Source organism: Ceratina calcarata, unplaced genomic scaffold (genome assembly GCF_001652005.2).
Source record: "Ceratina calcarata isolate Rehan_Ccalc_2016 unplaced genomic scaffold, ASM165200v1 scaffold289.2, whole genome shotgun sequence".
NCBI lineage: Eukaryota > Metazoa > Arthropoda > Insecta > Hymenoptera > Apidae > Ceratina > Ceratina calcarata.
Genome location: NW_017151272.1, coordinates 344,752 through 358,981, shown reverse-complemented (window position 1 = coordinate 358,981; position 14,230 = coordinate 344,752). Strand labels below are relative to the sequence as shown.

At 42.5% G+C, this 14,230-nt stretch overlaps 1 protein-coding gene across 6 annotated transcripts in view; it reads left to right on the top strand.

Moving 5' to 3' along the window:
- LOC108623766 (phosphatidylcholine:ceramide cholinephosphotransferase 2) overlaps positions 1-14,059 on the top strand; it is an 18,757-nt gene extending 4,698 nt beyond the window's left edge. For 4 of the 6 annotated variants that reach the window (XM_018022543.2, XM_018022545.2, XM_018022544.2 and 1 more), the window contains exons 2-6: positions 7,157-7,533; positions 8,860-9,070; positions 9,338-9,612; positions 9,693-9,868; positions 10,010-14,059. In XM_018022543.2, the coding sequence (XP_017878032.1) occupies positions 7,157-7,533; positions 8,860-9,070; positions 9,338-9,612; positions 9,693-9,868; positions 10,010-10,165 (1,195 nt within the window). In that variant the 3' untranslated portion in view covers positions 10,166-14,059. Of the gene's footprint in view, positions 1-38; positions 2,201-7,156; positions 7,534-8,859; positions 9,071-9,337; positions 9,613-9,692; positions 9,869-10,009 lie in introns of those variants that run through there. The other 2 variants (XM_018022542.2, XM_018022546.2) reach the window with 2 other exon arrangements.
- Positions 14,060-14,230: the final 171 nt, after the last annotated feature.

Below are 14,230 nucleotides of genomic sequence, written 5' to 3'. Positions count from 1 at the left end.
AATTTATGTTCAAAAGTGTCCAGGTACTACCTCCTTTACCTTAGTAACTATGATAGACGAGACACGGGACTGATTCGTTATCTGTGACAAAGTTGAATTGAGTGTTTATTGATTGATTCTTGGAGTGGATCGTCGCGTGATTGCGAACGCTTGATTAGAGACGATCTACTACGATAGACTACGATAAATTGCAATTGCTTCAGGAGGTCGTCACGTCTGCTTAGAACTGCTTTTCGCGCTTTGAAATCGCGCCCATCGATGATCAGAGTAGGCGGAGCTGTAAATCAGTCAAAGGAAAGAGGAAATGAGTCACTGGGAGCGTGATGTAAACGCTACGTTTGTACGTATCGGATAGTTTTCGCTAGGATCGCGATGACGTTTTCATCGGATGCATTTCACGAGTTCCCACGTGTTTCGAGCCGCGTTCCTCGGTGGAACCAATTTCTCCCGTTACACGTGTTAATGCGCGCGCGTTCCTTTATGAGTTTAACTCGTTCAAGTACTCCAAAACTGTGCGTGATCTCGTTAGGTCGAATCGCTCCGCAATCAGCGACCTTGAAAATGAGAGTGAGAGCGTCTCACGGCGTGCTTTCGATTAAAACCTGCAACTTATGTTAATACCGGAGTCCTGATGATTCGTGTTCATACGATTTGAATCAATGTAACTCATGTACCGGTAAAGTAAGTCTGTATCTATCTGTAGCGTAACGATCACGCGGTTGTCAGGGACTCCGAAGGGAAGAATGGTACTTGCGACCAAGGAACAATGAAGTTCGTTGATAACGTTATTAGGATTGTTCATTGATTCTATTCTACGATTGTTCGCAGGCATTTCTTGAATAATTACGATGGCGCCAAACGTCGACGCGACGGCTTTACGATTGCAGACTAGCTAGCGAATCGTTGCGCAATCGCGCGAACTTCTGGACGTTCTTTATCCAAGGCAGTCCCCTTCGTTTTCGTCGGGATCGTTTCCTGGATCGCATTGTAATCTGGAAACGCGGTGCGAAACGATCAATACTTCTCCTTAGTAGTATTTGCGTAGCACCCGATCGATTCGTTCTTGGCTGGGCCGTTGCATCTTCTGCGATTTCACGTGACGTTACGCGCTACCGGCTGCTGCGTAATCATCGGGCACGAGTCAGTCGTTTCAGAGGATATTACATACGTCCAAAGTCGTAACGGTGTAATCGTTCAGGTAATCGAAACACAGCTGTGACGACCTGATTCATGCAACTGCAGCTGCGAATCGGTGTTCACCAGAGTCTGTATTCGTCTTCTCTTTAGATTCCGTCTGTCGATTTTGAAGAGAAAGCTCGATTCGCGATCTCGTAGACGATGAGAGCGATATTTGCTCGATGAGTTCCCACTTCTGCATTTCATCGTCGATTATTCATGAGAGGAGTCGCGAATAAACATTCGCTCGTCTCATCGCAAAGCAAATTACTTCGCTGGACTGATCGAGATTTTTTTAATTGGCTCTTCTGGAAATCGTCTGTGGCGAATTTTAGAATTTCCCGTTGTTACCTTTCTCGATTCCATGGAATTTTCTTTGTAAGAGACTCACGAGTCAACCGGGGAAATAAATTAAACTGGAAAACTATAGTCGTGGTCCTCTGTTCTGAAAACCGCGTGGGTAAATCTGAAATCGTCAGAGTTAAAATTGAACGCTTTCATCGGTATTTGGTATGTAAACGTTCCACGAGCGAACTGGAGAAATGACGTATAAAACGGTTCGTGGAAATTAACGCTAACGTTCCACGATTTGCTATATCGTTTCATCGTAGATGTATCATAACGGCTTTATCGTTTCACGGTGTACGTGGCACGATAAGCCCGATACGCGGATTATCGCCGCACGACTGTTAGTCTCTCATGGTCTACAAAAACCTGTTGTGGGTTCTTTGCTGCCGATTGAATAACGAGTAATGTGGAATAAATTGGTGTGTCTCGCCGGGCCCGGGCCTCGATCGGGCTCTATCGAATCGTTCAACGAACGGTCCACGTGCTCCTCTAATTGCTTCGAAGGATGACGGCCGGGTTTGCAGATCGTACGTATCAGTTCGGCGTGTTCTGATCCCATGGACGGTGAGAGAGCGACGGCGGTCGAAATCATGGGGTTGCAAGTCGGGAACGAGAGAGTTCGATCGAACGGTTCTTCGATTAGCGACGCTCGGTTAGGCATAGAGCTCGACACAAGGTAATTAAAGTGTACCCGGGTATTTTTATATGCATTTTAGAGTCTTTGGCTCGATGATGACTTCCCAGACTTTTACCGCTCAGCGTTTAACACCGTAAATGCACTATCCGATCGCGTCGTCGTCCCACGCTTTATTAACCTGTTGCTAAAGGCTCTTTAATAGCGACACATTATACACCTCTCCGTGTGGATATAGCGTCCGATCTATACGAAATAACTGTCTCTCGAACGATTCGTTTCGCATAAGTTTATTCCCTGGTATATTATAGTACAGAGGTGGGGAACCTTTTTACCACTAGAGACCATATTAGGCAGTAATAAAGGGGGCCGCTATCATTTTTTATATTTCACTAGTGATATTTTTATATATATATTCATCAAGATCTTTAAATTGTAATAAAAACTACTTATTTAAATACCACCTCAAAGAAGAATAATATTAGTAGAAGAATTTTTACATCAATTTATTATTTCATAAAGGAACACAATAGAAAAATAATAATATTAATTGTAGTAATAATACGGAAAATAATTTTAGAATCTGATAGAAAATTTAAGTCTGTAGGATATTTGCATTTGTTTCTTGCTTGAAATTGAATGCATTACAATATAAATAACATTTGAAACCGTACAAGGAGGCCGCACGTTCTCCACGTCTGTTAATAGTATAGCTAGTAACAGTGAAACTGAGCCAGCTATGTGCATGCGTTAGTCACTCTTAGGGGGACAAAATTCAAAACGAGTAATAAGTCAACATCTTCTTTTTTCGATGCTCGATCTCGCATTGATATTGTTGGATTTTAACATAATTTTGACGCGTCAAAATAAAAATAATGTTAACGTACGCACAATACCATCACCTACATTAAAATTCTTTTTATTTTGACGCGTCAAAATTATATTAAAATCCAACAGTACTGATGTCAGATCAAGCATCGAAAAAATAAGACGTGGACTTATTACTCGTTTTGAATTTTCTCCCCCTAGAGGAAACTAACACATGCACGTAGCTGGCTCAATTTCGTTGTTACTAGCTGTACTTCCATTCCGTGGCATCGAAGATCCTCCTCCGGAATTTTGAAGAACGATCGTTTACCGTTTAATCGATCGACAATTTCGAGAACGTTCGCATCGATGCGAGATCGAGCAGCGGCGCGGAAATAGAATGGAACTGGAAGCATTGGGAAACAATTGGCTTGAGCCGCTTTGTTCGGCTTCTCCGCAAAGAATTATTTGACCTTTCGGCGAAAAAGCTTCAAAAATATTGTCGTGCTCGCGGATTTTTTAATGCAATCAATCACTGCGCATTGAAAACGCTTTTCAAAGCAACAATAAGACCTTTTGCCGTTTGATTGAATCGTGAGAGGAGAACGAAATTTTCTTGTCCATGCGTCGACGGTCGTGGATCGAACGCTTTTATAGAAAAATACGTACGGAACATCGAAGGGAATCGAGGACGAATCCCAGCTTCGTGTTCTCTTGCGTCTCTGCTGAATGCAATCGTAAGAATTCATCGGCCGATAGGTTTAACCCTAATACGAGCCGCGTATCGTTCAGGGACCCTCTTGCGAAGCCTCTCATCGGCGGACAATAATTTCTTTGTCGTTCACCGCGCTCATCGTTAATTATAACCACGCGTCATCGTGTTATTCGTGGAGAGTTCGAGTCCCTCGATCGACACATATATGTATATTTCTCGCGTATAAGCGATTAATTTAAATGCGTTCGAAGCGAAACGAGATTGGCGTGCTTCAACTATCGCCGCGCGGAAACGAACGACGCTGGAATTTCGCGTCAAACGTTAAAGACACTTTTGCAATTCATTTAACTCTTCTGTTAGAAACGATCGTCTCGATGCTCCCCGCATAAAAAACGGAAACGTGAGTCAGAGTCGACGACATCGTCCCATAGAATGAATTATATTAGATGAATCAGTCGCACGTCTCGGAACTGTTTTTTTATAACGTATCAGACTTTGCAGACTTAACTAAAAATCTATTGGATATCTGTGGCCGATAGCTACTTCCCGTGCACTTATTCAAATTCCGGCCGCGCTCCGCTTATCGTTTCAGCGATACGCGGAACTCCGATGGTCAAGCTTGGCCACCGGTTTTACGGTTTCTAAATTTAAACAGTTGCGCACGCGGTCGAAAAATCGTAGGTGTCGAAAAGCAACGATTTGTTTTACCAGAGAATTTCGTGTCCACGCGATCCGCCTCTCGGTGCTTGTTATCAAGATTTTTATCCTATCGGCAGAAGGTCGGGAATGAAAAACAATTTTGCGCGAATTGCGTTTACAGCGCGGAAGCGTATTAACCACCGAAGGACAGAAAGCGCTGTGAAATATCGGTGGCCATGATGGCGGTGGAAACTGGGTCATTTATAATCTACGTATTTTCGAGTGCACGCTGTGTACACGAAATAGAGGAGCATAGGAAGCTAACGGAGTGGACTTATCGTAGTCCACTTTATTATACAATATTTCATTCGATGGCACGCTGATGCCTTCGCTTTTGCTCAAGGTTCCATTGTTCGGACAGAATTGCAGCGCGCGTAACATAGATTATAATTTATGCAAACGTTCCAAAAAGACGCGACCTAGTTTCCAATAAGGAGGGACATTTAAGTAGAAATCAAGAATTCGATCAGGCTACCACGGCCGCCGTGTAGAAAATGCATCGACACACGCCTTTTTGCGAGCTGCATGACCGGGAGGCGAATATTTCCACGCTTACGTTTGCAAATGGCCTTCGTAAAAAACGAAGGGGAACGCAGTAGCGAGATGCTGAGATTTAATCCGGACGCGTTTTAAATTGCAAAGTAAAGAGCTGGAACTTTTTCTCACGTCGCAGTGTTCGGTGAAATAGTTTCGGAGACGAAGCTTAATCGCGATGTACCAACGGTGCACGTAGCATTTTGTCTTCCTTTTACCGTGTTACGACGGTAATAGATAAGTTGGAATGCTCTATCTACGAAATGAGCGTGAGTCACTCAGTTGTTTCTCGATACTCGACTCTGTCTAAGAAGATTTATGTTGACGAATCTAACGATAACTCGCCTGTTTTCAATATCTACCTGGACTGTTTAGGAACAAATGCTAAAGCGAACTATAATAGAAATAAAATCGACTACTCTTTGCCTCGATGCGCGTAAACATGAAACGGTATACGTTTAGAAATATGAAAGTAAAATGAGGATTATCTCGTATCTCGGGAAGCAGAAGGTAGCTGGTGATCTTACGAGAGGGTTCCCTTAAACTCGCCTCGGGTGGGTGAAAGAGGTCGTCGCTCTGGAACGTCGTGACGCCATCGTTGCAAAGGTCTCATTTGGAGGCTCATCGGGTCAAGTCCCGAACGACTCTATAAAACTGCCGTCATTGTCTCTGAAATTGTCCCTTCTCGTTACCATGAAAGGGCGTTGCCAATGATTGCTGCGTCGCGACTGTAGGAAAAAATATCTAATTACACATTCTACTTAAATTACGCTCCTGTTTACTGTCGCGCTTGGTCGTAGGCGGATAATAGTATTCATTCGCAATTCCTCGTTTTATCAAATAGTGTAATCTAGACTTGCAGCTAGCTATCTGTCCAGAGACTTATCGTTCCGTTCTGCGCAGAACGCCCACGGCCAAAAGCTTCTCGCATTGTTTGGTAACTGCCGGCAGATAATGAGAATTCTTCCCCGGCCGGAAGAAAAAAAGAATCCGCATTTTGAACGCGATTAATCAGCATTTAAGGGTCGCGTTAATCTGGATTTAATTAAACCCGAGCTATCGTCGATCAATTTCCGGGTTAATTTACTCGTTTAAACCGAGATTAAAATTGGACGTCTGTAAATCAGCGTCCGACGCGGAGGAAGTTGAATCCTCTTCCTTCTTCGATATACACAACGTCCTTCCCCATTAGTTTCCCCGGTCTTGTGATAATGTTTCTTCTCGCGAGGCCGTTATCAGCGAAACGTCTTTGCACTTTCCGCAAACTTCCTACCCGGATACTTCGGCCTCGCCCAATCCAGGGTTTTAACGAGGACCGTGGCTTTTTAGAGCCATCCTTAACACGATAACCTTTCGCTCTGTCAATGCGAGACTAAAAGTAGAACGTTGTACACGGACTTGAGCGTCGACGATCCGGTTAAACGGCGGACTGCTCGGACGTTTTTTATCGAGCGACGTGGACACCGGCTCGTCCCGATTTTCGCCTAGTACTTGTCTCATAGCGAAATTCTTTCGTCGGAAAAAAGACTCGCCAGCGAAACGGTAGATCGGACGGCTGACAACAAATTGCACCACGCAAGCTGTCTATAAATAATCGCGGTTCATCTGCATTTAGATTGATACCGATCGTTCCCTGTGGCGCCGTTAAATTGTTCGGTTTTCACCGAGCTACAAGTGTGTAAACGGTCGATTAAGCGTTCGCTTCGCCTCTCAGAGATAGAGAAATATTAATACGGTTCTCCGGTTTGATAACAAAGTGTATTAATAACATAACCGATAAATGCGGACAGTCCGGCGACACGATATTTATTTTTTCTTAAAATAATTTACGTTCGATTTAGATCGTAATTTACTCGTCGATCAATCATGCGTAATTTCGTAGACAGCGTGAGCAATTAAAGTTAAAGAGAACATTAAAAAAACAGATTTCAATTCTCGACGCTCCCGTCGATTCAACGACACTTAATTGTCCACGATTTTACGTAACTTCATTGTCGCGAATCAAACAATTGAACTCGTTCATCGATCGGTTTTCATCTCGTAGGTCGACTGGAATTTTTTTTCTGCCAAGGTTCAGCGCTTTCCTCGTGCGATTCGTGAACAAAACAAACGTGCATCGCCGAATCGCTTACGGTGGCAAAATAATAATCTTTTGCGGAATTCGCTGGCTCCTCGCGTTCGGAGTTCTGCTGACACGTGGAACTGCTGGCAATTGCGATGATAGTTCTGTCTTCTGCCCGCAGGATGGTATTGGACCCCAAGGTCACGAGCCTGCACAGTGATTACGGAAGCTTCGATCGACCATTGGGCGCTGGGGAGGGCCACGAGAGGGACGTCGAGGCTGCGGTTGATGGAAGTAGCAACGGGATGGCACAGTCGAGCGACGTTTACCAAAGGCAACCGTTATTACCTGGTGCGCCTACCAAGGGCAAGGACAAATGGTCCGGAGTGGCGTCCGGTTCGGACTACTACGTGGACGATGAAGACGAGAAGATCGATGGTCTCGGGCGGCATCCTGGAATACCAAATGGGTCCGGGAACGGCGTCGTCAAGCTCGACATACCGGCGCCACTTCGGGAGGAACCTCGTTTCCCTAAGGAAAAGTGGAAAACCTTTCTTGGTAAGGACCGTTCTCCGACGTTATCTGGCACAAGTGTCGAACACGTGTCTCCGTATCATCCTTCCCCAGCACTGCTGATCCTTTTCTCGCCGAACGACCGCGAAGAATCACCGTAGGATCCCTTAACTTCGAACGAAGGATTTACAGACTTTAGAAGCTGAGAGACGAGCACGTCGTCGTTCTACGAGAACTAATTTTCGACTTCGTCGTATCTCACGTAATTTCAAACTGATAAGAATAACAGCCCACGATGTCGGGCTACTGATAACACACGATCCATCCTAATACGAGAGAACATTTCTGCGGTATATTTCATCCACGATGAACACTCTTTAGGCCTTTGGCCTCTGTCGTTCCACGCGCTTCATTCACACGATGGGATGTCCACCGGGATCGAGGTCGCTACGTGGCCTGACCTGGTATTCTGGTGCAGATCTGTTCGGTGGCTGATCTAATACGCGTGTTCTTGAACGATAATTTCAAATCAGTTGGACCGTTTGTTCTGTTGGTCTCGCCGTAGAATGAGATTCACGGTAAAAATAGTTCTCAAACGAGTTTCCCTTTACTCGTTATCAGCAACCTTTTAGGTGATAATTTATCTTTGACGTTTTACGAGCCACGGAGCAAAGCATGATTTGTCAAACAATCCGACGATCCTCGGTCATATTTACATCAGACATTTGAATATGCAAAGGAGTATAGAGTTCATGTAGCATGCAGATGTATTCAAAAATTCTTCCTCCGATGTTTTGCTATTCCATCTTGTTTCACTGTTGATACTTTGCGAAAAAATGGTAGCTAGAGAAATAACTATTTTATGCGTCATACGGTGCGATAACGAATGACGCGTATCCATTTCTTGGTGACTAAATGACAGAGTGTTCCGCGAATGTTTGCGGATGTATGAACGGCTTTGAGGGCGGACTTTGAAAAGCTTTTCCCTTGTTGGTAGAAAGCCAAAGCGCGAACTATAGATCTTGGCACCCAGCCATTTTTTTGCGAATACGCGTTATTGTGATATCAGGATTCGAGTCGCCACTTTTGATTAATATACGCGGTATTTCGTGATAAGTAACGATCTTAAAAATGATATAATTAATTACATTCTCGAGGCCTGATAATGCACTTTAATTAAGAAGCCTTTAGATAAGTAGATAAATCCGCTAATACGATTACCTTGAAAAGAACGATAGAATTTGTCATACCCGGTGTGCTCGCGTTCTTCTTTTAAAATATATTACTGTCGGAAATTTTTCGATAAAAGCGATGCAGCCGGGCAGTCTGGAGTTTCATTTGACTGAGGAGAATTTTAATGTTCTGTTACAGCATTTTTATTCATGGTCGTGAACTTCATATTGACCACAGCGTCCCTCGCAATGGTGCACGAACGAGTTCCCGATCGAAATACGTACGGACCGCTGCCGGATGTAGTGCTGGACAACGTCGTCGCCCAGGACTGGGCCCTTACCGTGTCGGAAGTTCTGATTATGATAATGTCCAACTCAGCGATGGTTTTTATTATTTTTCATAAGCATAGGTACGTATCGTTCGTGTACGAATCTGTACAATCGTTTATTCTTAAACTTGAAGTTTTTCTTGACAGGCTCGGGGTCAGAAGTAGAACCAAGTAATTCTAGTCTTTCTTACACCTTGACAGTAGTCTCGAGATAATTATCCTCTTAGCTCGTTAAGCGAAGCTAAAAAGATAATCTCATCTTTTCAAATGTTTATATTCACACTACTGCGGGTGACGTATCTTCAGGTCGCTCTTATTTTACCGAACGCGTCGCGTTGCTTCTTTCAGATTTATCGTTGTTAGGCGAATATTTCTTCTGATGGGGCTGCTCTACATGATGCGCAGCATCACGATGTACGCGACGGTACTACCGGTTGCCAGCAAGACCTACTACTGCAGCCCGAAGGCGAACAACACGAGTCCGCTCCTCGTTATGAAGAGGGTCCTGCAACTCATCTCTGGCTTCGGCTTGTCCATAAACGGCAAGCATACTTATTGCGGGGATTACATTTACAGCGGTCACACGGTTGTGCTTGTACTTAGTTACCTGATTATTGAGGAGTGTAAGCATTCCCTTCGCAATATAATTGATACGCGCGATATAGTCGAAGGAGAAATAAGAGAATTTATTTTTTAAACGCAGATTCTCCGAGAAGATGTAAACCGATTCATTGGCTGGCGGGTATTACTGTTCTTGTTGGGGTAATTATGGTCTTGGTAGCTCACGGTCATTATACCGTGGACGTCCTCATAGCATACTACGTAACTACACGCTTATGGTATATTTATCATACGTTAGCTAATAATTCGCATCTTAAGGTGAGTCGAACTTTTTGTATTAAACTTGCTATATTTCATAAACCGAGCTTCTTAATTGCTTCAGTGATGTTAAGAGGCAATAAGAAGATGAAAAAAATGGAACTTTGATATTCAAACAAAACTGTTCAAATGTATTTGCAGCAATACGAGCCAAACAACTTCTTGGCTCGACTCTGGTGGTTTCCTATGTTTAAATATTTCGAGAAAAACGTGGGCGGCACGGTACCACGACAATACGACTGGCCTCTACCTTGGCCTCGACGATTCCTTGCCAAGCACCCTAACCGGGACAGTTAATGTCCGTCTTTAATTTCTCGATAAGAGGCTGTCAAACAACGGAGTTACTTTGTTATAATTTGTATATATATATATATATAAAACATATATGTATACGTACTTAGGCTTACAAAAAAAAAAAACAGAAAGAAGCATGTGGAGGCCAAGCTTTATTAGAAAGCGGTACGGGAGACGTGTGCGTATGTACAAACTTTTGTCAAATGTTCGCGAGTCGCTTTCGATCCCGAGACTTGGCGAGAGTTTGCCGTGTTCACTTCCTTAAGAAAATGAAAAGCAAAAAGCTGTCGACGGGGGAAAAGAAAAATGAAAAATGAAATGACTACATATAGAAACAAGAACGATAGTGAAGACAGATGCTTGTACCGTCATGTTCGTTATCGTCCAATTGCGAAACCTATTTTTTCTTGATTTTGATACGACTTATACATACGATGTAAGGGAATAGACAAAACGGTAGCTCGAGATGTTTAGTCTCACGACGAATTCACTTAGCGGGAGGTATCCGAGAGTTACCAACAAATTAGTGTATAAAATAATAAAATGCTAGATATCTCTATTTTCAGATACTCCGAATGTGAACTTAGATTATTATTAAAACGAAACGCAATTCGATCGAGCGCGGTAACACGAAACATTAACGATTGATAAGCGGATTATTTTACAATCTTTCTCGTTTGAACAACGACAGGGAAGTGGTTGGGGAATTGATCGACTAAAATCGAAAGACAGATCATATGTTCGCTTGCTGCGAGAGACCCTCCTTTGGCTAATCTCGAAACGCGTTCCGATCTTGCAACTTCCAATAAAATCAAGATGATGTCGTACTTTGTACCAGTCACATTAACGGCATGCCTTATTCCGACGAAAGTCAACCGAACCGCGGTCAGGAGACACTTGGATGTCGGTCAATTGTATCGTTCGTTTCCCTTTTCCGTAGTTTCTTCGTGTCTGCTTTTCCTCGAAATTGAATTCTTTCTCTCAAAAGTCGGGAATCTTGTACCAGAGGAATTTGGTCCATAATTTTTTATATTCAATCGATGATCGTGCAATTTCGTGGGACCAAGTACAGTCTGGAGAGCGCAGTCTACTGTTCAGGTAGCGATCGAGCGTAGCGATTATTCTTCTGTGACGAGGAGTTAAAAACAATTGGTCTATTTTTCTAAGTGATCAGTTTTTGGTATCGCGTTCACGTGTTGCATCGTGTCGCGACGTATTATCGACGAAGTTGATTATATAAAGTTCGCGCGATCAGACCCACGGATTAGATTCTTCGGAATAAGGTCGTCTTTACATTCTACACACACCAGATGTTGTCAGTCATACGCGAAGGTGGAGGATAACGTCGAATCGTACGAAGGAGGCTCTAGACTGACAAAGAGGAGATTGTAAAGGGCTCGTCCTTCGTACGATCTCATTCTGTTTCCAAATTTTCTGCTATCTCGCGAAACCGCGATTCTTGCCCCGCTCTGAACATTGCGATGGCAGCGATCCTTCAGTTTCATCGTCATTTTTCTTTGAGCCGGTAGCACAAAAACGCTTGGAATCTCCACGTCGAATTGCGTAGGGGAGTAAACAAGATTTGTAGAGAATCTCAATTATATCCGTTGTAAAAAAGGACTTAGAAGATGAAGAGGGATGATCGGTGATTATTCGATGAGAAGCGTTGAACGATTGTTACGAGGTGAATAATTTAAACGATATTTGCTTGTTGTCTTTTGCACGACTTACATTGGTAACTGCGCGCAGAACTCTTTTCTCTTTACTCGTTGTACGAGCTGTCCACGTTCGAGTAACGCCCGTTTGATATTGGAATGAAGTCGATGCAAGGAATTGTAAGATGGTTTAAAGAATGTTTTTCTCGTTACATGATGCGTGCACGATCTGAACGACGAAGTCTGAACTCTTTTTTCCACTGTGATGATAAACGAAAAAAGAAATTGAGTGTCGTTGCGCGAGTTCTCGATCGTGGAACGAAGCACAATCGTGAAACGATCTTTAATAACGTGTCCATTAAAGGCCACTGATATTTCTCGATCCTCTACGGATCATTTCTTCCCGTACAAATTAATCGAAGACATTCCCCTATTCATTTCTTCGAATGACTCGACTATTAAAAAGTTAAATAATTAAACAAGTTGTCGTATCGTTGGAGAATGGGCCGTAGAGGAGAAACTTCGTATAGATGAGTGTGTCGAGTGCATATATATATATATATATTTTAATAAGATTAAATGTGGTTCGTAGCGATATTATTAAGCGACGCAACATTTGAAGGTGTTACAGAAGAATTCTATAGGATCGTTCAGGTACACAAAATATATTTTGAACCGTGTGCATAGGTATACACGCGCTCTTGAATCAATTCGTGACATACAGAATACGTAGTGGAAAAAAAAAAGATTTAAAAATAAATTAATATCGGATTATGCCTACATTAATTATTGTACGTGTATTTAGAAAATATCTCGTTGTTCTTTTTGGCCGGCACTTGCGAGACTTTAGGAAAACGGAGATCTTTGATATTAGCTGCTCGCCAAAGCCCGTGCCACGATCTGCCAGAGATATTGTATTAAACTCGCCCGGAATCGTTGAGGACCGGACTGCTACATCGTGCGACTCGCAATAAATGCGTTTATACGTATGCACACCCGCGCGATGATCTACACGCACACACGATAAACGGATAAACGTGAAAGAAAGAGATGTTGTGAACGGAAGGGCCTCGTTAGCGTTCCCGAAGTAGAGGTAGGAGGAAGCGCAGAGAAAGTTTTAAGAGATAAAAGCGGCAATTGCGCGCGCGAGCGAGTGAACGACATACTGTGTATGTGTGTTTGTATATGTATATACATATATATATATATATATATATATATATATATATATATCTATATCTATATTTTTACTGTGTAGATATTTTTTGGTAAACTTGTTACAATAATCCTATTAGACCAGTGCAAAACGTATTATATGCATATATATGTTGTAAATATAAAAGAAACGATAGTCGAAGAGGAAGCTTCTGTCCGAGATCGCGGTCTGGATAATTTAATCGGGAAGAAACGAATCAAAACATTTCGTTGGACGATTGATTTATAAGGGTTCTTCGGTGACTCGTGTTTTATTTATCTTATTTTGCTCTATTCTCGTCTCTCTCTCTCTTTCTGCGTCTTTACGCAAAAGATACGATGACATTCTCTCAGCAATTAATCAACGACTGTGGCCGACGCACCTTTGATTTTCGTTGTCAATGATCCGTGCGCCGTTGTTGTACATAGAAAAGCGAAAAACACTGCATATATATATATATACATATATTATTCGGTAAGTCTTCAAGATTGTTTAATGTGAAAAAAAAAGAGCCGGGGGGGTTGCTACGTCGATGAACGTGAATCCACCCCAGCGTGCAACAATAAAGACGGAAACAACTTGTACTCGCCTTTACTTTATATGCTACTCTATATTTATAATATTTATTACGTTTTTTCATATGTTGATGTAATAAAGTTTAGGTATATACTTTGCAATAGCCGCTTTTCTGCATCTTATCACCTACGATCGGTTTAGCACACTTCGTCTCGTTTGCCTGTTTTCCGTGGATATCCGCGAATCTTGAATGATCTCGTTGAGATAGTCGTCGCATTCGTTGCTGTTCTCTGTGCGCGTTGAATCGGTGCCTTTCAACGTCTTCGTCGGGTATTTAGAATATGATTTGAAAGGTTTTTCGCGTTCTATATCATGCGCTTAAATATTTTTCTATGATGTATAGGATTATACGTGGTTTTAAGGCGTGCGCCAGGTAAGTCGGATACACATAATTTCATGGCATAAGTACACACAATAATCTCGTTATTGTAATGTTAAGGATGTTTATAATAAAATGTATCAAGACAATAATCTCTTCTCTGTTCTATTTTCACATCCCACGGCTCGTATGATCTCATTTCATGATCAATAGATTCGTTACGTCAATCGATTACTTCTGAAGTATTTGAAATACAAAATATTGTATACGATCTGTTTTGAAAGTAATAACAGTACCTACAACTTTTATTTAAAGCATTTTTC